General features: G+C 35.0%; 2 protein-coding genes across 2 annotated transcripts in view; one reads left to right on the top strand and one right to left on the bottom strand.

The window, feature by feature from the left end:
• The window catches only part of LOC141564388 (olfactory receptor 7C2-like), an 88,044-nt gene that overhangs the window by 17,260 nt on the left and 53,293 nt on the right, over positions 1-17,491 (bottom strand). The window lies entirely within an intron of this gene.
• LOC141552183 (olfactory receptor 7A10-like) lies at positions 15,598-16,702 on the top strand. Its single transcript, XM_074284639.1, has 2 exons — positions 15,598-15,623; positions 15,751-16,702. Exons 1-2 carry the CDS (start codon positions 15,598-15,600, stop codon positions 16,700-16,702), a joined length of 978 nt encoding a protein of 325 aa, XP_074140740.1.

The raw sequence follows: 17,491 nt of genomic DNA, 5'->3' as shown, positions 1-17,491 counted from the left end.
GATTTCTCTTCTGAACTGCTGTATTATAAGCAGAGAAGAGCTAACAGCCTGTGCCAGATTCTTCTATCTCAGTGGCTTCTCTGATCCCAGAGCCCTCCCCAGCGCGATCGGCGCAGTGTGCCAGCACCCAACCGTCTATGCTGGCCTTTCTTCTTCCTCCCCTGGGAGCTGACCTTTCCTGTTGGAACTCCAGATTCTCTTCAGCTGGTAAGTCGTGCTTCCAGTCCTTGTGGATTCTATCAATCCAGCACTATTTCTAAGGCTGATTTTATCTAGTTGGTTGTGAGGGAAGAAAGGAGCTTAAAGAATCGCGTGTATCTTCTCTGCCATCTTTGCTCCACCCTCCGAATCATCTCATTTTTTAAGAGAATGATGTCCATCAGAATTGATCTTCGTATAATCTTGTTGTTATCATGTTATGCTCATTTCACTTAGCCTCAGTTCATGTAAGTCTCTCCAGACCTCTCTGAAATCATCTTGCTGGTTGTTTCTTAGAGAACAATAATATTCCATAATATCCATATAACATCATAACATTCAACTTATTCAGCCATTCTCCAATTCATGAGCAGCCATTCAGTTTCCAGTTTCTTGCCACTGCAAACAAGGTTGCCACGAACATTTTTTGCACACGTGGGTCCCTTTCCCTCCTTTAAGATCTCTTTGGGATATAAGCCCAGTAGAAACATTGTTGGATCAAAGGGTATGCACAATTTGATAACTTTTTGAGCCTAGTTCCAAATTGCTCACCAGAATGGTTGGATCCATTCACAGTTCCACCAACTATGTATCAGTGTCTGAGTTTTCCCATATCCCCTCTAGCATTGGTCATTATATTTTCCTGTCATCTTAGCTGAGAGGAGAGTAGTGATATCTCAGGAATGTCTTAATTTGTATTTCTCTGATCAATGATTTGGAGCACCTTTTCATATAACTAGAAATAGTTTCAATTTCTTCATCTGAAAATTGTGTGATCATATCCTTTGACCATTTATCAATTGAGGAATGGCTTGAATTCCTATAAATTTGAATCAATTCTCTATATATTTTACAAATGAAGGCTTTATCAGAACTTTTGGATGTAAAAATGTTTTCCCAATTTATTGCTTCCCTTCTACTCCTCTCTATATTAATTTTGTTTGTACAAACCCTTTTTAATTTAACATAATCAAAATTATCTATTTTGTGATCAGTAATGATCTATAGTTCTTTGGTCACAATTTCCTTCCTCCTCCACAGATCTGAGAGGTAAACTATCCTATGTTCTTCTAATTTGCTTATGTCTAGATATGAGCCCATTTCAACCTTATCTTGGTGTATGGTATTATGTATAGGTCAATGCCTAGTTTTTGTCATACTAGTTTCCAATTTTCCTAGCAGTTTTTGTCAGAGTGAATTCTTATCCGAAAAGCTGGAGTCTTTGGGTTTGTCAAACACTAGATTAATGTAGTCATTGATTATTTTGTCCTATGAACCTAACCTATTCCACTTGTCAATTACTCCATTTCTTAGCCAGTACCAAATGGTTTTGATGACAGCTACTTTATAATATAGTTTTAAATCTGGTACAGCTAAGCCACCTTCATTTATTTTTTCCCCCATCAATTCCCTCGAAATTCTTGACCTTTTGTTCTTCCAGATGAATTTTGTTATTTTTTTCTAGGTCAGTAAAATAGTTTCTTGGGAGTTTGATTATTATAGCACTAAATAAATAGATTAATTTAGATAGTATTGTCATCTTTATTATATTCTCTCAACCTATCCAAGAGCACTTGATATTTTTCCAAGTGTTTAGATCTGACTTTATTTGTGTGGAAAGTGTTGTGTAGTTTTGCTTATATAGTTCTTGACTTTCCCTTGGCAGATAGATTCCCAAATATTTTATACTATCAACAGTTATTTTAAATGGTATTTCTCTTTGTATTTCTTGCTGTTTTATTTTGTTAGTGATGTGTAAAAATTATGATGACTTATGTGGATTCATTTTGTATTCTCCAACTTTGCTAAAGTTGTGTATTATTTTTAATAGTTTTTTTTAGTTGATTCTCTAGGGTTCTCTAAGTATACCATCATATCATCTGCAAAGAGTGATAATTTGGTTTCCTCATTATCTACTCTAATTCCTTTAATCTTTTTTTCTTCTCTTATTGCCAAAGCTAACATTTCTAATACAATATTGAATAGTAATGGTGATAATGGGCAACTTTGTTTTATCTCTAATCTTATTGGGAATGGCTCCAATTTATTCCCATTACATATGGGAATATGCTTTTAAATGCTTTTAAATAGATGCTTCTGACTATTTTAAGGAAAATCTGTTTATTCCTATACTCTCTAGTGTTTTTAATAGGAATGGATGTTGGATTTTATCAAATGCTTTTTCTGCCTCTATTGAGATAATCATCTGCTTTTTGATAATTTGATTATTGATAGAATCAATTATGCTAATAGTTTTCCTAATATTGAATCAGCCCTGCATTCCTGATATAAATCCTACTTAGTCATGGTTTATTATTCTGGGGATGATTTTCTGTAATCACTTTGCTAATATTTAAGATTTTTTGCATCAATATTCATTAGGGAAATTGGTCTATAATTTTCTTTCTCTGTTTACATACTACCTGGTTTAGATATCAGTACCATGTCTGTGTCATAAAAGGAATTTGGTAGGAGTCCTTCGCAGAACTTAAAGTTTTGAAAACAAATGTTGAAATTTATTTTTACATGCAAGTGGGGAACAGAAAATACTAAATAAATGAGATTAGCCCAAGAAAGGGGAGCAATCAAGGCAATGATAGATTTCCTGAAGAAGCACATGATGAAAACAGATATGTGTTTGTCAGCATAGCTGCAAAAGTTAGTATACAATTTCTGTGATCACAATCTGTAATATAGAGGGAAAAAATTTGAGTTCCTTGGCAGTGTGATCCTAGAATTTTAGATTTTCTAGGTCAGGATTAGCTAAAGAATCAGCCTGAGTTTGAGAGTTCTCAACATCAGGGGAAAAAAAATTGCTTCCATCATTCCTGAATTATACCCAGTTTTGAAAATAGAAGACAGAATTAGGTATGTGGTCAAAAATATCATATATATATATACATCTAGAAAGTTTTGCAAGAAATAAAAAAAATTTAAATATGCTAGAGCTTGGAATTGTACAGAACTTATCAGCTGCCACAATAAAATACCACATATTCTGGAATAATATGTGCCAGGAAACAAAAGAATTAGGTATGTGGTCAAAAATATCATATATATATACATTTTTTTTATTTCTTGCAAAACTTTCTCTTTGATCTGGGGATTTTGAAATTTGGCAATGATATTCCTATGTGTTTTTCATAAACAGATCTCTTTGAAATGGTGATCAATGGAATTTTTCAATTTCTACTTTCCCTTCATTGTCTATCACTCCAGGACAATTTTCATTGACTATTTCTTGCATTGTTGTGTCAAGGTTCTTTTTTTTCTTCACAACTTTTAGGCAGTACAATTATTCTCAGATTTTTTCTTGATCTGTTCTGCCTGTTTTTCTTAAATGTTTTACATTCTATTCTATTTTTTTCATTCTTTAATTTTTTTCCATTATTTTTGGTCTCAGTTTTTCTGGCCCACTTCTGTAGCTTCACTTGCCCAATTCTGTTTTTCAGAGAATTATTTACTTCTTTAAGACTCTGAATCTCCTTTTGTAGTTGGTTAATTTTTTATTCATAATCTTGTTTTTCTTGGATGGTTCTTTGTTAATTTTATTTTTTGCTCAATCTCTCTCACTTGATTTTTAAAGTCTTTTTTGAGTTCTATAAATTCTTTCTGGGCAGGTAGTCATTTAACTTTATTCTTTGGTATAGAAGAAGCTTTTAAAAATTTCACTGTCCTCTTTTGAAGATAAACCCAACTCTTCCCTGTTCTCATAGTAAATTACTAGAGTTGGGTTCTTTCTTCTTTGCTGTTTCATTTTTTAAAAAAGCTATTAGTGTAAGCACCTCTAATCCTAAAGGAGAGAATTGTGCCATTAGTTTAGCTATCCCCTCTGACCTAGAACTCCAAATCAAAATCTCCATCCTTCTGCAAGTGTCCAATGTCAGCAATATGTCTACTCTACTGCTTCTTCCCTCTCCTAGTATTCTGGTGTCTTCTCACCTGGGGCTGTATCTGAGCAGCACAGTTAGAACTGACATTCCTTATCAGCAGAGGTTGCTTCCCAAACTTAGGTCCCTCATTCCACACATTGTCTAGGAAGTAAAAGTTTCTGTGGTTCCAGCTGAAGCTCTAGCTGGAAATCATCTAGCCCTAGGGTTCCCACTTGCTTTTTTCTCTGGAGCTAACTTTGAGGTATTTGCACTTCACACTGGTTAAAACTTGTCCTGAGGTTTCCCTTTGGGCCTTCTTGGATTATTCCAGGATGACTCCCGGCCCTCCCCAATTCTTCTTTGTTTTTCACTCTTCTATGTTTAGCCTGAGGAGCAAGTTTGTTTTGTTTGTGGGGGAAATCTGGAGATCTTGAAATTTTCTGATCTACTCTGCTATCTTCCCAGAATCTTCCCCAAATCTTTCTAATCAAAACTCCTTTATCTATTTTCCACTGTAATCCTTCCAATGACATATTGGGATGAACAAAGAATTATTGATACTTAATGAATTTAAATGAATTAAATCAAATAGACTTATTGGGCAATTTTGATTAATTAAGGTGTAGGGTGTGTCTGGGAAAAACATCTTTTTTGCTGTGAGGGATGCTTTCCACCTTTGATGTCCATGTTATCTACCTAATTCTCAGCTGTGGTTTCAAGGAGCTGTAGCATGTACAGTGGCCACATCCTGGTCAACTTTTTTTGGCATATTGAGGGTAACTAGGAATCTCAACCCCTAGGGTGAGTTGGGGGATATTTACCCCAAGCATATGAAAACTTCTCTTGGTAGAATGGGTGAATGAGAACAATCTGTGCAATGACCATGAAAGCAGATGAAGTGGGCACACTTAGAGCTTGGTTAAACACTAAAGACACCAAGGTCATCCACTTCATCTTGAGCCATCACCACTTGTCTTAACTTTGTCTTGCCACTGGATGGTGAGGATTCTGGAAGATAGAATGAGGTTGATGACTTCATGCAACTCTGATTTGCTTAAATCCAATTTATACATGGATCAAAAGACAAAACCCATTCCATCTTACTATCTCTGTCAACCTCAAAATCCTGTGGTGATGGGTGAGTGATGAAGCAGCAGGTAGCCACAACCTTGAACACAGGTGGCCCAAGCTATAGGGTAGTCTTCTCTCTAAAAGTAATAGTGAGATTTGAAACAATTCTGGGTGTCTAACCAGCTTTTTAAGGATTGCACTGATTACTTTAAGGTGTGAGGAAGGGGCTAGAAAAGGTGGTTTAATATATCTGCTTACTCAACCCTGGCCTGATTGCCACAGCAGATGGGGACTCTACCCTGTAGTATAAACATAAAAAATGCACAAAATGTCTGTAAAGTGGATTTCACTCGCCATCAGTACATGAAATAGGTACACACAAAAAGACAGCACAAAATCCAATCGACCTGAAAGATGAGCAATTCTTGTAAGAAAACTCAACAGGTATTATTACATCCAAATAGCAGTCCTGAGTAAAACAAAGCTGGCAAGTGAAAACCAGCTTGAAGTTAGAGCTGGATACACATTTTTTGGGAATATGCACAGTGAAGGGGAGTGTTGTAAAACTGGTGTAGAATTTGCAACCAAAACTAATCTAGTAAACAGGCTTGTGTGCCTACCAAAAAGGAATGTTGACAGGCTCATGATAATGCAATTGCCACTTTCTGGAAAATGCCATGCCACCACCATCAGTGCCTATGTATCTTGTGGCAAACTCTGATGAGGTTAAATGTTTTTATGAAGACCTGGAGACTCTTATCATCAATATCTCAAAAGAAGTCAAGCTTATCATTCTGGTTTACTTTGATGCTAGAATAGTCTCTGACTACCAGACATCACAGGGAGTCCTTGGGAAGAATAGAGTTAGAAACAGCAATAGCAATGGTTACTTACTACTGTAGACTTGTGCAATTCATGACCTTCTCATCACCAACACTATATTTCATTTATTTAAATGCAGTAAAACTTCATGGATGCACCATTGCAGCAATCTTTGGTGTTTAATAGATTATATGAATATAAGGAGAAGAGAGACATAATGTGAGAGTGATCATGATCAACACAATGTGTGGTACAGAATGCTGGACCGATCATAGACTTATCTTCTCCAAGTAAAATCTTCACATTCAGCAAAAATGGTGGTACTAAAGCAAAAAGAATATCAGACAACCAGAAGAATTAACGTCAACAGATTAGATTGCTTCAGAGAGCCAACAATTTGTTGCTAATTCAGAGGGTGAGTTGGCAACAGATGAGCAGAAAAGTGTCATCTTTCAGAGATTTGGTGTACAGAACTGCATTTGCTCATCTAGGTCAGAACACTTGCAAAAATCAAGACTGGTTTGAGAAAAAAGTTGGGGAAATTCAAAAGCTGCAAAATGAAAATTGAGTGCCCCACAGAGTATACCAAAGAACATTCTTCCATCTGTAAGAAGGGAATTAAATTCCATCAAAATAAAAGTATAATTGAAACCTAGAAAGATGCAGGATTTTTGGGGCCAGTAAAGAGGAAGGTAAAATTTAGTTTTATGCTGATAGTTATAATTCAAAGTGCTTTTATGTTGTACTGAAGGCTATTATGGGCTAATGACCTATGGTGCATTTCATCTACATAGTGGGTGAAAGAGCTACATTGATTAGTGATAAGAAAATAATCCTAGAAAAATGGGCTGAATATTCCATAGAGTTCTCAATAGACAGTCATCAATTAAAGCTGAGCCATTGACCATTTATCTTGGATTGAAGTCAATCCTTCTGTTGTTGAGTTTCCAACTGAAGAAGTTTTGAATGCCATTGGGCTTCTTTCATGTGGCAAAACCTGGTGCTGATTCTATTCCAGTTGAGATTTACAAAATTGGGAGGCCATTGTTCATACAAAAACTGACTGAAAATTTCCAGATTTTATGAAAAAAGGAGATCTCAGTAGTTAAAAGATGCCTCCATTGTCCATCTCTGTAAAGGTAAAGGGAAGAGATTGCCCTGCAACAATCACAAGGATTTATCTTAGTTCTTGCTGGCAAATTCTTGTCAGTCTTCCTGAATAGGCTGCTCCTACACGTGAAAGAAGGTCATCTACATGAGAGCCAGTGTCACTTCAGAGCGGGCTGAGAAAAAGCTGATATAGTGCTTGCTGCCTGTTAACTCTAGGAGAAATGTCAGGAATAGAATAGAGGTCTATACACATCTATAGATCTGACTAAGATTTTTAATACTTTCAGTTATGAGGGTTTATGGGAAAATTATGTCCAATTTTGTTTCTCAGAAAAGTTTGTAAGAATTTTTCTTAATTTCATGATGGCATGCTTGCTTGGGATTCTAGACAATGGACAATGAGTGAAATAAGCTTGTGTGCCTGTTCCCATGCTTTTTACCATGATGTTTTCAGCCATGTTGTCGAATGTCTTCAATAAGAACAAACATAGCATCAAGGTCAGATGCTACACTAATGGTAACTTCTTCAACTTGAAAAGAGTACATGCCAATACTGAAGTGAAGGGAATGGTACATACTATTTTTTGTTTTGCATTGTACATTCTATGTAGCCTCCATAGCTGAGATGTAATAAAATATGAACCATTTCTCTATTGCTTGTGCTAATTTTGACCTAACAATACCAAGAAAACATAGATACTCCATCAGCAATACTACACCATCCAAAAGTGAAACCATTGGTTACAACAAATGGAGAAGTTTTGAATACTGTGAATAACTTCACTTACCTTGTCAGTAAACTCTTCAGTGATATCCACATTGATAATGAAGTCGATGCAAGCATTGCCAGAACTAACTTAATCTTTGGAAAGAGTAGAAGAGTGGTATTACCAAATTACCAAAGGGAAAGGCGGTAAAGCCATTGTACTGACATCATTTTTGTATACCCGTGTAACTGGGATACTTGACTAGCACTATGGTAGGAAACATAATTCCTTTTATTTGAATTGTCTTAGGAAGATTCTGAAAATCACCTGGGAGGATAAAGTACCAGGTATTGAGGTCTTTCTCGAACTAAACTGCCCGACATTCAAACTCTACTGTAGAGAGTGGAATTCTGTTGGACAAGACATATTTTTAAATTGCCAAATGTATGTTTGCCAAAGAGATTTTTATGGAGAACTCACAGAAGACAAGTGCTCACAGGGTGGTTGAAAAAAGTAATATGACACTTTCAAGATCTCTCTTAAGAATTTTAGAATTGATTGTATGATATGGGAGACATGTGCCCTCATTAGAGAAGGTACTGTGCTCTATGAGTAAAGAATAATTGAAGTTGCTCAGAAATAACCCAAGCTGCGCAAATTTAGAGAAGCCACCCCAAATGTTCATATGGATGTTTTGGTCTGAGCATTTCAAGCTTGTATTGCTCTGATCAGTCACAGTCAGACACACTTCAATTTGACTCCAAATAGTGATGTCATTTTGAAACCCTTTCAGAATGAAGGACAATAATCAAACATGATTTGTGGGGTCTCTGGATGACATATAATTATAGTAATAATAACAATAGCAATAAATCATGTATGTAGGGATTTAGGTTGTTAGTTTCCTTTCTATTATTTTATTTGAGTGTTATAAAAATATGTAACATAGGTTTTATTATCAACATTTTATTTATTCAGAAAGTGAGGCTCAGATAGACTAAGTGACTTGCCCAGAAATGCAAAGCTAATAAGTGTCAAAAGCTATATTCAAACTCAGATCTTTTTAATCAAAATCCCTCTATGAATTACAATGATATTTTGGAATAACTAAAAATTATTAATACTTTATGAATGCAAATGAACAGAATTAAATAGACATTGAAGAACTTTTAAGAGGTTAGCAAATGTTAAATATTGAGCTTTTTGTGAAACATTTAAGTGTTTGTTTGTTTTTTAAATTTGAAAACTCTGAAGGACTTGTGATGACAAATGTTATCTATTCCCAGAGAAAGTACTGATAAAGTGTGAACAAAGATCAAAGCATTCTTTTAAATTTTGTTTTTCTTAGAGTTTTGTGTCTGTTTTCTTTTACATATCGTGGCTAAAATGATAATGTTTTGTATGATTACATATGTATAACTAAAAAATCTTGACCACTTCAAATAATGAGCCAAATTTAATTAAATGAAATTAAATGGGAATAAATGTCTGGTCTTATTATTTGGGTTTGAAAGACAAATTACAATAATGTGGATGAGGACAAAATAAAGAAACTTGAGATGTTTTTTCCTAAAGAAAAGAAGAATTTATTTGCACATGAAAAGTGTCTTCATGAGTTTGGAATAATCTGATGCAAAAGAATGATGGGCTTATTTTTCTGGGCTCTAGAGGCAAGGAGGAAACTATAAGCAGTACTCATTTGGGTTCAGCAGAAGTCAAGACTTTCTTGCAATTAAAACAGTACAATGACAGAATGGGATACCATAGAAAGCAGAGGATTCCTTGTTAGGAACATGGGATAATGATTCTGATTGGACTGAAGAACTTCTGAGTTACTTTCCTACTCAACATCTCCAGGGTTTGGTAACTTCATATGTGATGCTGGATAACACTTACTGTTAGGAAGATTTCTATAATTGTTTCATTTCCCATAAGGAGTTCAGCTGTTCAGGGATAGGAAATACAAATATAGGATTTTTCTAATGAATAGTTTGGGGGATTGAGCTTCATAGGCACTAGAAATTTCAAATAGCCTTCTTATTCTTCTTTAGGACTAAGATACTAGTTATTTAAGGTTAGGAGGGAGTCTGTACATGCCTCACAGAAATATCTGCCCCAAACTCTCCACTTTTTCTGGAACCCAAAGAATCTGCCTTCCTTGTCCTCCATTCCAACAGATAATCAAACCTGTCTCATTAGTCATTTTCAGTAAGTTATTGGACGTAGGAATTGTTGAGAAAAGAGAGACTAAAAGAAGTGGAAAGCAAAAGAAAAGAGAAGTAGCCTGTTGTTGCTCAGAAACTCAAGGAGATTCTCCCAAATCCAGAACAGATGAATTTAAAGCCTAAGGTAGCAAATAGAGCAAGAAAATCTGACCTGCTTGAGAGCTTACTTGAAAGCCTAGGACCAAGTATGGAAGAAACACAAATGAAAGTAGAATAAGCCCTACACACTGAGTCTTGTTCATGTTTCTTCCTTGCCAATAAAACCTTGGTCTAATTGTTTTCATTCTTGGGCCCTGTGCCATAAAATGGGGATCGAAAATTCCTTATTGTCTTCATGGTATTTTTTTGTGTGTGTGTGTGAGAGTCACATGAGATCATCTTTGTGAAAATTTTTTTAATGAACCTAAAATCATTTCAAAACGATAAATTTTTATTTATGTCACAATAACAGAGATATGAGTCCATTGTGGCCCAGTCCATCTCAATCAAGTATAATCCAAACACCAGAGACAATCTTTAGCCAGAGGTAAGTCTCAGATACACCAAGGGAAAGCCTGGTAAACACAAAGGGGTTATAAAAGTATAAGATAAGAGGTAATGGGCTATAGTATGATTAGTTTCATACAAGGTGTAGGTGATTCCTGTGAAGCTACCCCTGAAAGGCTTTTTTGTTTGCTGAGCTCATCACTCATGGCACAAGTCACAGGGTCAGGAATTGTAGGGAAAATAATGGAAAGACTTTCTACCCTAATAACAGTTGATGTGAAGTTAAAAACATTTCTTATTATCTGGAGATAACCATAAACCTAGGGAGATTTCAGAGGTTGGTGTGGAATTTGTAGAGAGATTATCAGGAAGAAATATGTGATAATCTATAATATTTGGAATGTAGTTCATCTATGTGCCAAGATAGCTGTTGTCCTTTTTAGAGACATTACTATGTGATGTGTGAAAAATCACATTTCTTATATTTTCTTAAATGCACATTCCTTATGTTTTCTTAAATTCAGCAGAAGATGACTTACATGTCACTTCCTATTGTCTTTTCTCTAGTACCCTAATGTAATTTTACTGATTTTGTCAACTCTAAGCCGCCTTTCCCACTTGGTCTTTTTCCCTTCTCTCTTTCTCCTTCTGTTAAGGGTAAGAAGATGATTTGAAATTCTTATTTATTTCTTCTGATTCTGTTATATATCCCTATACCATTATCCTTCCTTTTTACATTTTATTCCTATTCCCATTCCTCTGCATGCTCAGATTTAGCTGAATTTACAGGAACAAAAATAGGTTTGTGAAAAGTAACTAGTATTTCTTGAATTCTACTAAGAGAAACTACTCCTATCCAGGAAGTGTCTGGTATCAGGTTGTATAGTTGTATACAGTGCAAACATATTTGAACTAGCGATCATGATCAACTGTCAGTGAATGCATTTATCTAGCTCTAAAGATGTGGAGTTGAAAGGGCTGGGGGATGAGAGGCAGAGAAAGGAGCCAAAAAAAAGAGTAGAAGTATTCAAGCAAAATTTTGAATTAGATATATGATATCGTGACAGGGGGAAAAAAGATTTCAAAAATTTGTTATGAGAAAGATTGGGTCTGTTTTGCATGACGTCAGAGAATTGAACTGAGAATAATGCGTGAAAACTTTAAACATTCAGTTTGATAGAGGAAAACCTTCCTAATAATTTCAGCATTGAGACTCTACAAGAAATACAGGCAGACATTATAGCACGCTAGGAAGAATTTCATTAGGGCTGCATGTAAAGGAGAAAAGGATCTTTAGAAAAAGTACTTAGCCAAGCTTTATTTTCCCCTTGTAACAAATACTCTAAATTTAGCCTCACTTCTCCCTCAATGATCGCTATACTTCTGGGAGAGTATATCACTGCCAGTTTTTCTTTTGGTGTGTGTTGTTTTATACAAACTGTTTGTGCCATTCAACCTTAAGAATTGCTTTTTCCTAGAAACCAGTGAGGTCTAACTGATATCAACTCAAAATTAATGGAGTAATCATAATGATGGAAGTCTATAAGTATTTTAGTTTATAAATATTAGAGAACTATCCACAAACTCCAGATAGTTGTTGTCCTCTAGGGACAAAACTTGCTGATCTGAGTGTGAATTAGGAGAGTAACGCCAGAGTATTTCCTACAAATGTGAAAAAGACTAGAGGCTCTTAGTAGGGATATAAGTATGAATCAGCACAGACCATATTTAGCCTCGACACTTTAAACTTTCTAGGTGATTCTTTTCTCTTACAATTCATCATCTCCAGGAGAATATATTCTTGCTACTATTATCACCAACATAATCAAAATGAAGAAGAAATAAATCCCTTTTCTTCATTTTGTCATGTATTCTCTCTTTGGGGTTTCAATGCATTTGCCTATAATAGATATGTAGTCTGCTTCTATTTCTTCTGAAGTGGTAACTATCTTTAGGTATTTGAAGAATTAGTAAGAAGAATTAAACCTGTTTTCCTTAGCCTAGAGTGGACAAATTTTATAGGATAGTCTCTATCAGAAGGTGTAGGTTCCTGCTCAAGGGGTGTCTTCAAGCAACAGCTGGATTACTTTTCATTTGTAAAATGACCTTTTATCATTTTCCCTGCTGTGTTTCTGACTCTGGATTTCATAATCATGAGTCAATGTCTAGGGTATTTCACCCTCAAACCTCATATCATCATGTCACCCTCCTTTTCCACATTGGTGAGTTCCCCATTTTGGGCTCAGATTTGCCATTCTTTATTCTCCTGTCTATGTCTCTGACTCTCCAGGCTCTGTAATCATCCCCTTGTACTGGTACCTTCCTCCTCTCTGCTCACCACTTTTACTTCTTGTTTTTATGTCCCTATTACTTAGTACAATGTCTGCTATATAGTAAAATTTTAATAAATTCATGTTGTGTGCCTAGCCATGTAAGAAGAATTTATTTTTGCTTTTCTCAGCCACATAATATTTTTAATAGGTTATTTAGGGCTAGGTTGGACTAAATAACTTCTGGGGTTCATTTAAATTCTGAGGTTCACTGGTTCTAGAATTCACAGAGGGCCTATCTGCCTAAAATTTCTGTCTCTTTTACTCAGATTGTTCTTGACTATTCTAATATAAAGAACATAATAGATGTCTCTGCCCTTGTTCCTAATTAATTCTACCCTTCAGTGTTATGTGGACAATTGATTCCATTATTTCTAGAAACACCTTCTTGGACTAAATACTCCCATTTAATCCTGGATCCATTTTCTATCCACAGTAGTGTTACCCAGGGGCACATATAGCAGTGAATTTTTTTCCTTTTTAGTGCCACATACATGAAAACCGAGGGTCAGGTGGGATGGACGGTAGAATATAGAATGTCAGAGTTTTGAGAGATTATAGAATATATGTCATAACTGTAAGACATTATTGTTTGGTGATCTCTGTATCTTTCAAGGCTAATGGAGCAGAATCTCAGAGAGTTGCCTTTTCATTATGTACAGCCCTTGACTACATCAGGGGAGGCTTAGCAACACAGGTTTGTCAGATACTGGAAGGCTGATCTCATTTACTGCCAGCTATGTGTGGTTGCAGCATATAAAAAGGAGAAAACACACTAGTCCATAGACTCTCCCTTCATACAAGATTCCAATTCATTTAAAAATTATGTGAGAATTTCTAGTAGACTGTAAAGTCATTATGAGTTAATAATGATATGGCAGACCATAAAAACCTAAAAACTTAACATGAATTAAAGGAGTTATAGCTTCCAATTAGAAGGAGGTGATTATCTAGTTGTCCTTGGCCATATTAAGATTTCATTTGAAATTTTGTTTGGTTCCGGGTACCACAATTTGGAAAGGATTGATTGTTTAGAATGGATGCAAGGGAGAACAATCAGGATTGTGAAGGGTTTATGTTGATCAACTAAAGAATTTAGTTACTTGAACTTTGGGAGACCAAACAAATGAGATAAGGGTAACTGTGTTCAATTTTTTAAAGGGATGTTAAGTGGAAGACAAATGGAATTTTTTTTTCTGCAGAGAGTAGACTGAGATCATTGGACAGATTTTGAAAACAAGCACATTTTGGTTCAATAGAAAGGAAATCCAGAGTAGAATGTTTTGCCTCAGGAAACAGAGTTTTTCTTTCCATGGAGGTCTTTAAGAAAAGAAGAAATGTTCACTTGATGAGCATAATGTAGAATGGATTTTTTTTTTGTGGAAAAGTTTTATATTCTATTTATTATGAGGTCCTGTTCATTTTTATGGAAACTGATTCAGTCTAAAAAATGGGTGGCCCAAATCTTTTTATAATATCAGTTCTCAATGTTTTTTCTCTGCAATTGGGTGCTGGACAAGACTTGCCCTGCCCTTAATAGCTCTTTCTTTCTTTTTTTTTTTAATGTCTAGGCAAATTTTTTGGTGTCATTTAAATTTTTTAAAAATTATATTATTTTGTGAATTTTGAAATAAAATAAGCTTTTCCACAACATAATAGAATAAAAAAGATTACATGAATTTATAAATCTATTAAGTAAACCTTGCTATTTAAAAAATTGTAATAATGATATATAACTATTGTTTTTTTAAATTCTCTTTCCTCCACTGCTCTGAAGACAGTTACCATTAGATGCAAATATTAAATATGTTTGTATAATATATATATATGTATATATATGCATATGTATAAAATACGTATTTTTGTCAAATCATTCTATTTATCAGTTTTTTTTTCTGAACGTAGATAACATCTTCCTTCATATTTCCATTGTATATAATTTGGGTTCTTAAAATATCAAAATGACTTAGTCACTCAAAGTTGTTCTTAAAACAATATCACTCTTACTATATGCAATATTCTCTTGGTTCTTCTTATTTCTCTCATTATTTTGTCTAAGTCTATCCATTTTTAAAAGATCATTGAGGTCATAATTTCCTATAGCAAGGTAGTATTTCTTCGTGATTGTATACCATAACTAATTCAGATATTCCCTAATTAATGGGTATCTTAACAACTTTCAGTTCTTTGTCACCACAAAGAGACTGCTAGAAATATTTTAGAGCATATAGAGTTTTTTCCCCTTTTCCGTAATCATCTTTGAAAACAGACCTAGTAGTTGTATTTCTGGGTCAAATGATATCGACCATTTAATAACTCTTTGGGCATAATTTCAGATTACTTTCTAAAATGGGTTTCAGTTCACAGTTCCACCAGCAATGAATTAATAGTCCACTTTTCCCATATCCACATTAAAAAATGCTGCTTTCCTGTTCAATCATTTTAGCCAATGTAGTAGGTGTAAAATAATATCTCAAAGTTGTTTAATTTGTATTTCTGTAAGCAATAACATTTTAGAGCATTATTCATATAACTATAAGTTGTTTTGATTTTTTCATGAGAAAACTGCCTGTTTCATATCCAGGTATCATTGGAGAATATTATCCCTCTCTTTATCTCAGTGTTCAATGATCATTGATGCTTTGAACAAGTTTCAGATTATATTCATAAACTGTTCACTACTAAATGTGATTGTTCATGTTTCAAAGACTCAATGAACTGGAAATGATTGTAGATATCTTTAGTTTCACATCCTGCTTTGAGGTTGCATGTGTAAATGGTGACTTGTCTAAGATCTCAAAGGTAATAAGTGACAGAGACAGGGAAACAACCTAGAAATACTAAATGAAAGCTTGGTGTTCTTTCTATTTCATTTACAAAGATAACCAGATTTTCATGTTATACCCTTCTCACTTCCCTTTCTCAGCAGAAAAATCAACCTCATAATACCAGGAAATCAAACACAATTCACTGAATTTATCCTCCTCCGATTTTCTGAAAAACCAGAACAGCACGGACCTCTCTTTGGGCTGTTCCTGGGCATGTACTTGGTCACAGTGGTTGGAAACCTGCTCATAATGTTGGCCATTGGCTCTGACTCTCACCTCCACACTCCCATGTACTTCTTCCTTTCAAATTTATCCTTTGTAGATCTCTGTGTGGTATCTACCACAGTGCCTAATATGTTGGTGAGCATCTTGACAAAAAACAAGGCCATTCCCTTTGCTGACTGTCTTGCTCAGATGTACTTTTTTATGGTTTTTGTTACTCTGGACAATTTCCTCCTCACTGCAATGGCTTATGACCGTTTTGTGGCTATCTGTCATCCTCTACGCTATACAGTCATCATGAACCCTAGGCTATGTGGCCTGTTGGTGCTGGTCTCCTGGATAATAAGCCTTCTATATTCTCTTCTTCAAAGTCTGATGGTAACACAACTCTCCTTCTGTACAGAACATGAAATTCCACATTTCTTTTGTGATCTTGCTGAGGTTCTTAAACTCTCTTGTTCTGATACTCTTATCAATTATGTTTTGATATATATTTTAGTTGGACTACTGGGTACTCTCTCCCTCACAGGAATCCTTTTCTCTTATATTCAGATCTGCTCTTCTATATTGAAAATCCCATCTGCTCAGGGTAAGTATAAAGCCTTTTCTACCTGTGGATCTCATCTCTCTGTTGTTTCCTTATTCTATGGTGCAGGACTTGGAGTGTATTTGAGCTCCTCAACTACCCACTCTTCATGGAAGAGCACAGTTGCTTCAGTAATGTATACTGTGGTCACCCCCATGTTGAATCCCTTCATCTATACCCTAAGGAATAAAGACATAAAAAATGCCCTTAAGCATCTCATTAGCAAAATAACTTCTTCTCAGTGATGGAATTGGCTCATCATCTTTGGAATGAGACACTGGTCCTTTGCATGAAAATATTGGGAGGCAGAAATCTTGGATTCTTCAGTTTTTCTCCCTACTCAAATCTTTCACCATTTACCAGTTTTACTTATATTCCCTAAAATATAGATTTCATTCTGTCACTCTTCAATCCATTGAATGTCAGTGACTCCTTATTGTCTCTCTAAGGTCAAATTCAAAATCCTTTGTTTGACATTAAATTCCCTTCATAATTTTACTCCTTATCATAAACTCTTAACTTCAGTGAAACTAGGTTCTATCCTATTCCATGAACAACAGATTCCATTTCTTGACTCTGGGCATTTTCTAAAATGTACCCTATATCTGGAATATTCTCTCTACTCAACTCTGCCTACTAGCTTCTTTTGCTTTCTTTAAGTTCCAAATTTTAAAAATCCCATCTTTTATTGGAAGCCATTCCTATAAATAGGAAAATGCTTTCCCTTTGTTAATAATTTATTAATAATTATTAATTGTATTAACTTAATTTATTAGTTATTTATGTATTGAGCACTATTAGTCTTAAATAGAGTTTATACGTATTTGTTGGTATGTTGCCTCACCCAGTAGATTGTGTGATCCTTGAGGTCAAGGGCTGTCTTTGGCTTCATTTTGTATCTGCAATGTTTAACAAAATGACTTATACATAGTAGGTGCTTAATAAATGTTGACTGATTAATCTCAGTGTTCCTACCTTAATGACTTATTCTGCTCTTATTGATTATAAAGCACCTTGACCTTTTCCCTCATGGC

The sequence above is a fragment of the Sminthopsis crassicaudata genome, chromosome 1, assembly GCF_048593235.1.
Source record: "Sminthopsis crassicaudata isolate SCR6 chromosome 1, ASM4859323v1, whole genome shotgun sequence".
Taxonomy (NCBI): Eukaryota; Metazoa; Chordata; class Mammalia; order Dasyuromorphia; family Dasyuridae; genus Sminthopsis; species Sminthopsis crassicaudata.
The sequence above is the reverse complement of the archived record's forward strand: the minus strand, read 5'-3'. Positions and strand labels throughout refer to the sequence as shown.

Bases quoted from the DNA above. Each gene is read 5' to 3' on its own strand.
- LOC141552183 (XM_074284639.1), top strand. From the start codon at position 15,598: ATGGTGACTTGTCTAAGATCTCAAAG. The intron at 15,624-15,750 runs GTAATAAGTGAC...CTTTCTCAGCAG, and splicing joins ACTTGTCTAAGATCTCAAAG to AAAAATCAACCTCATAATAC.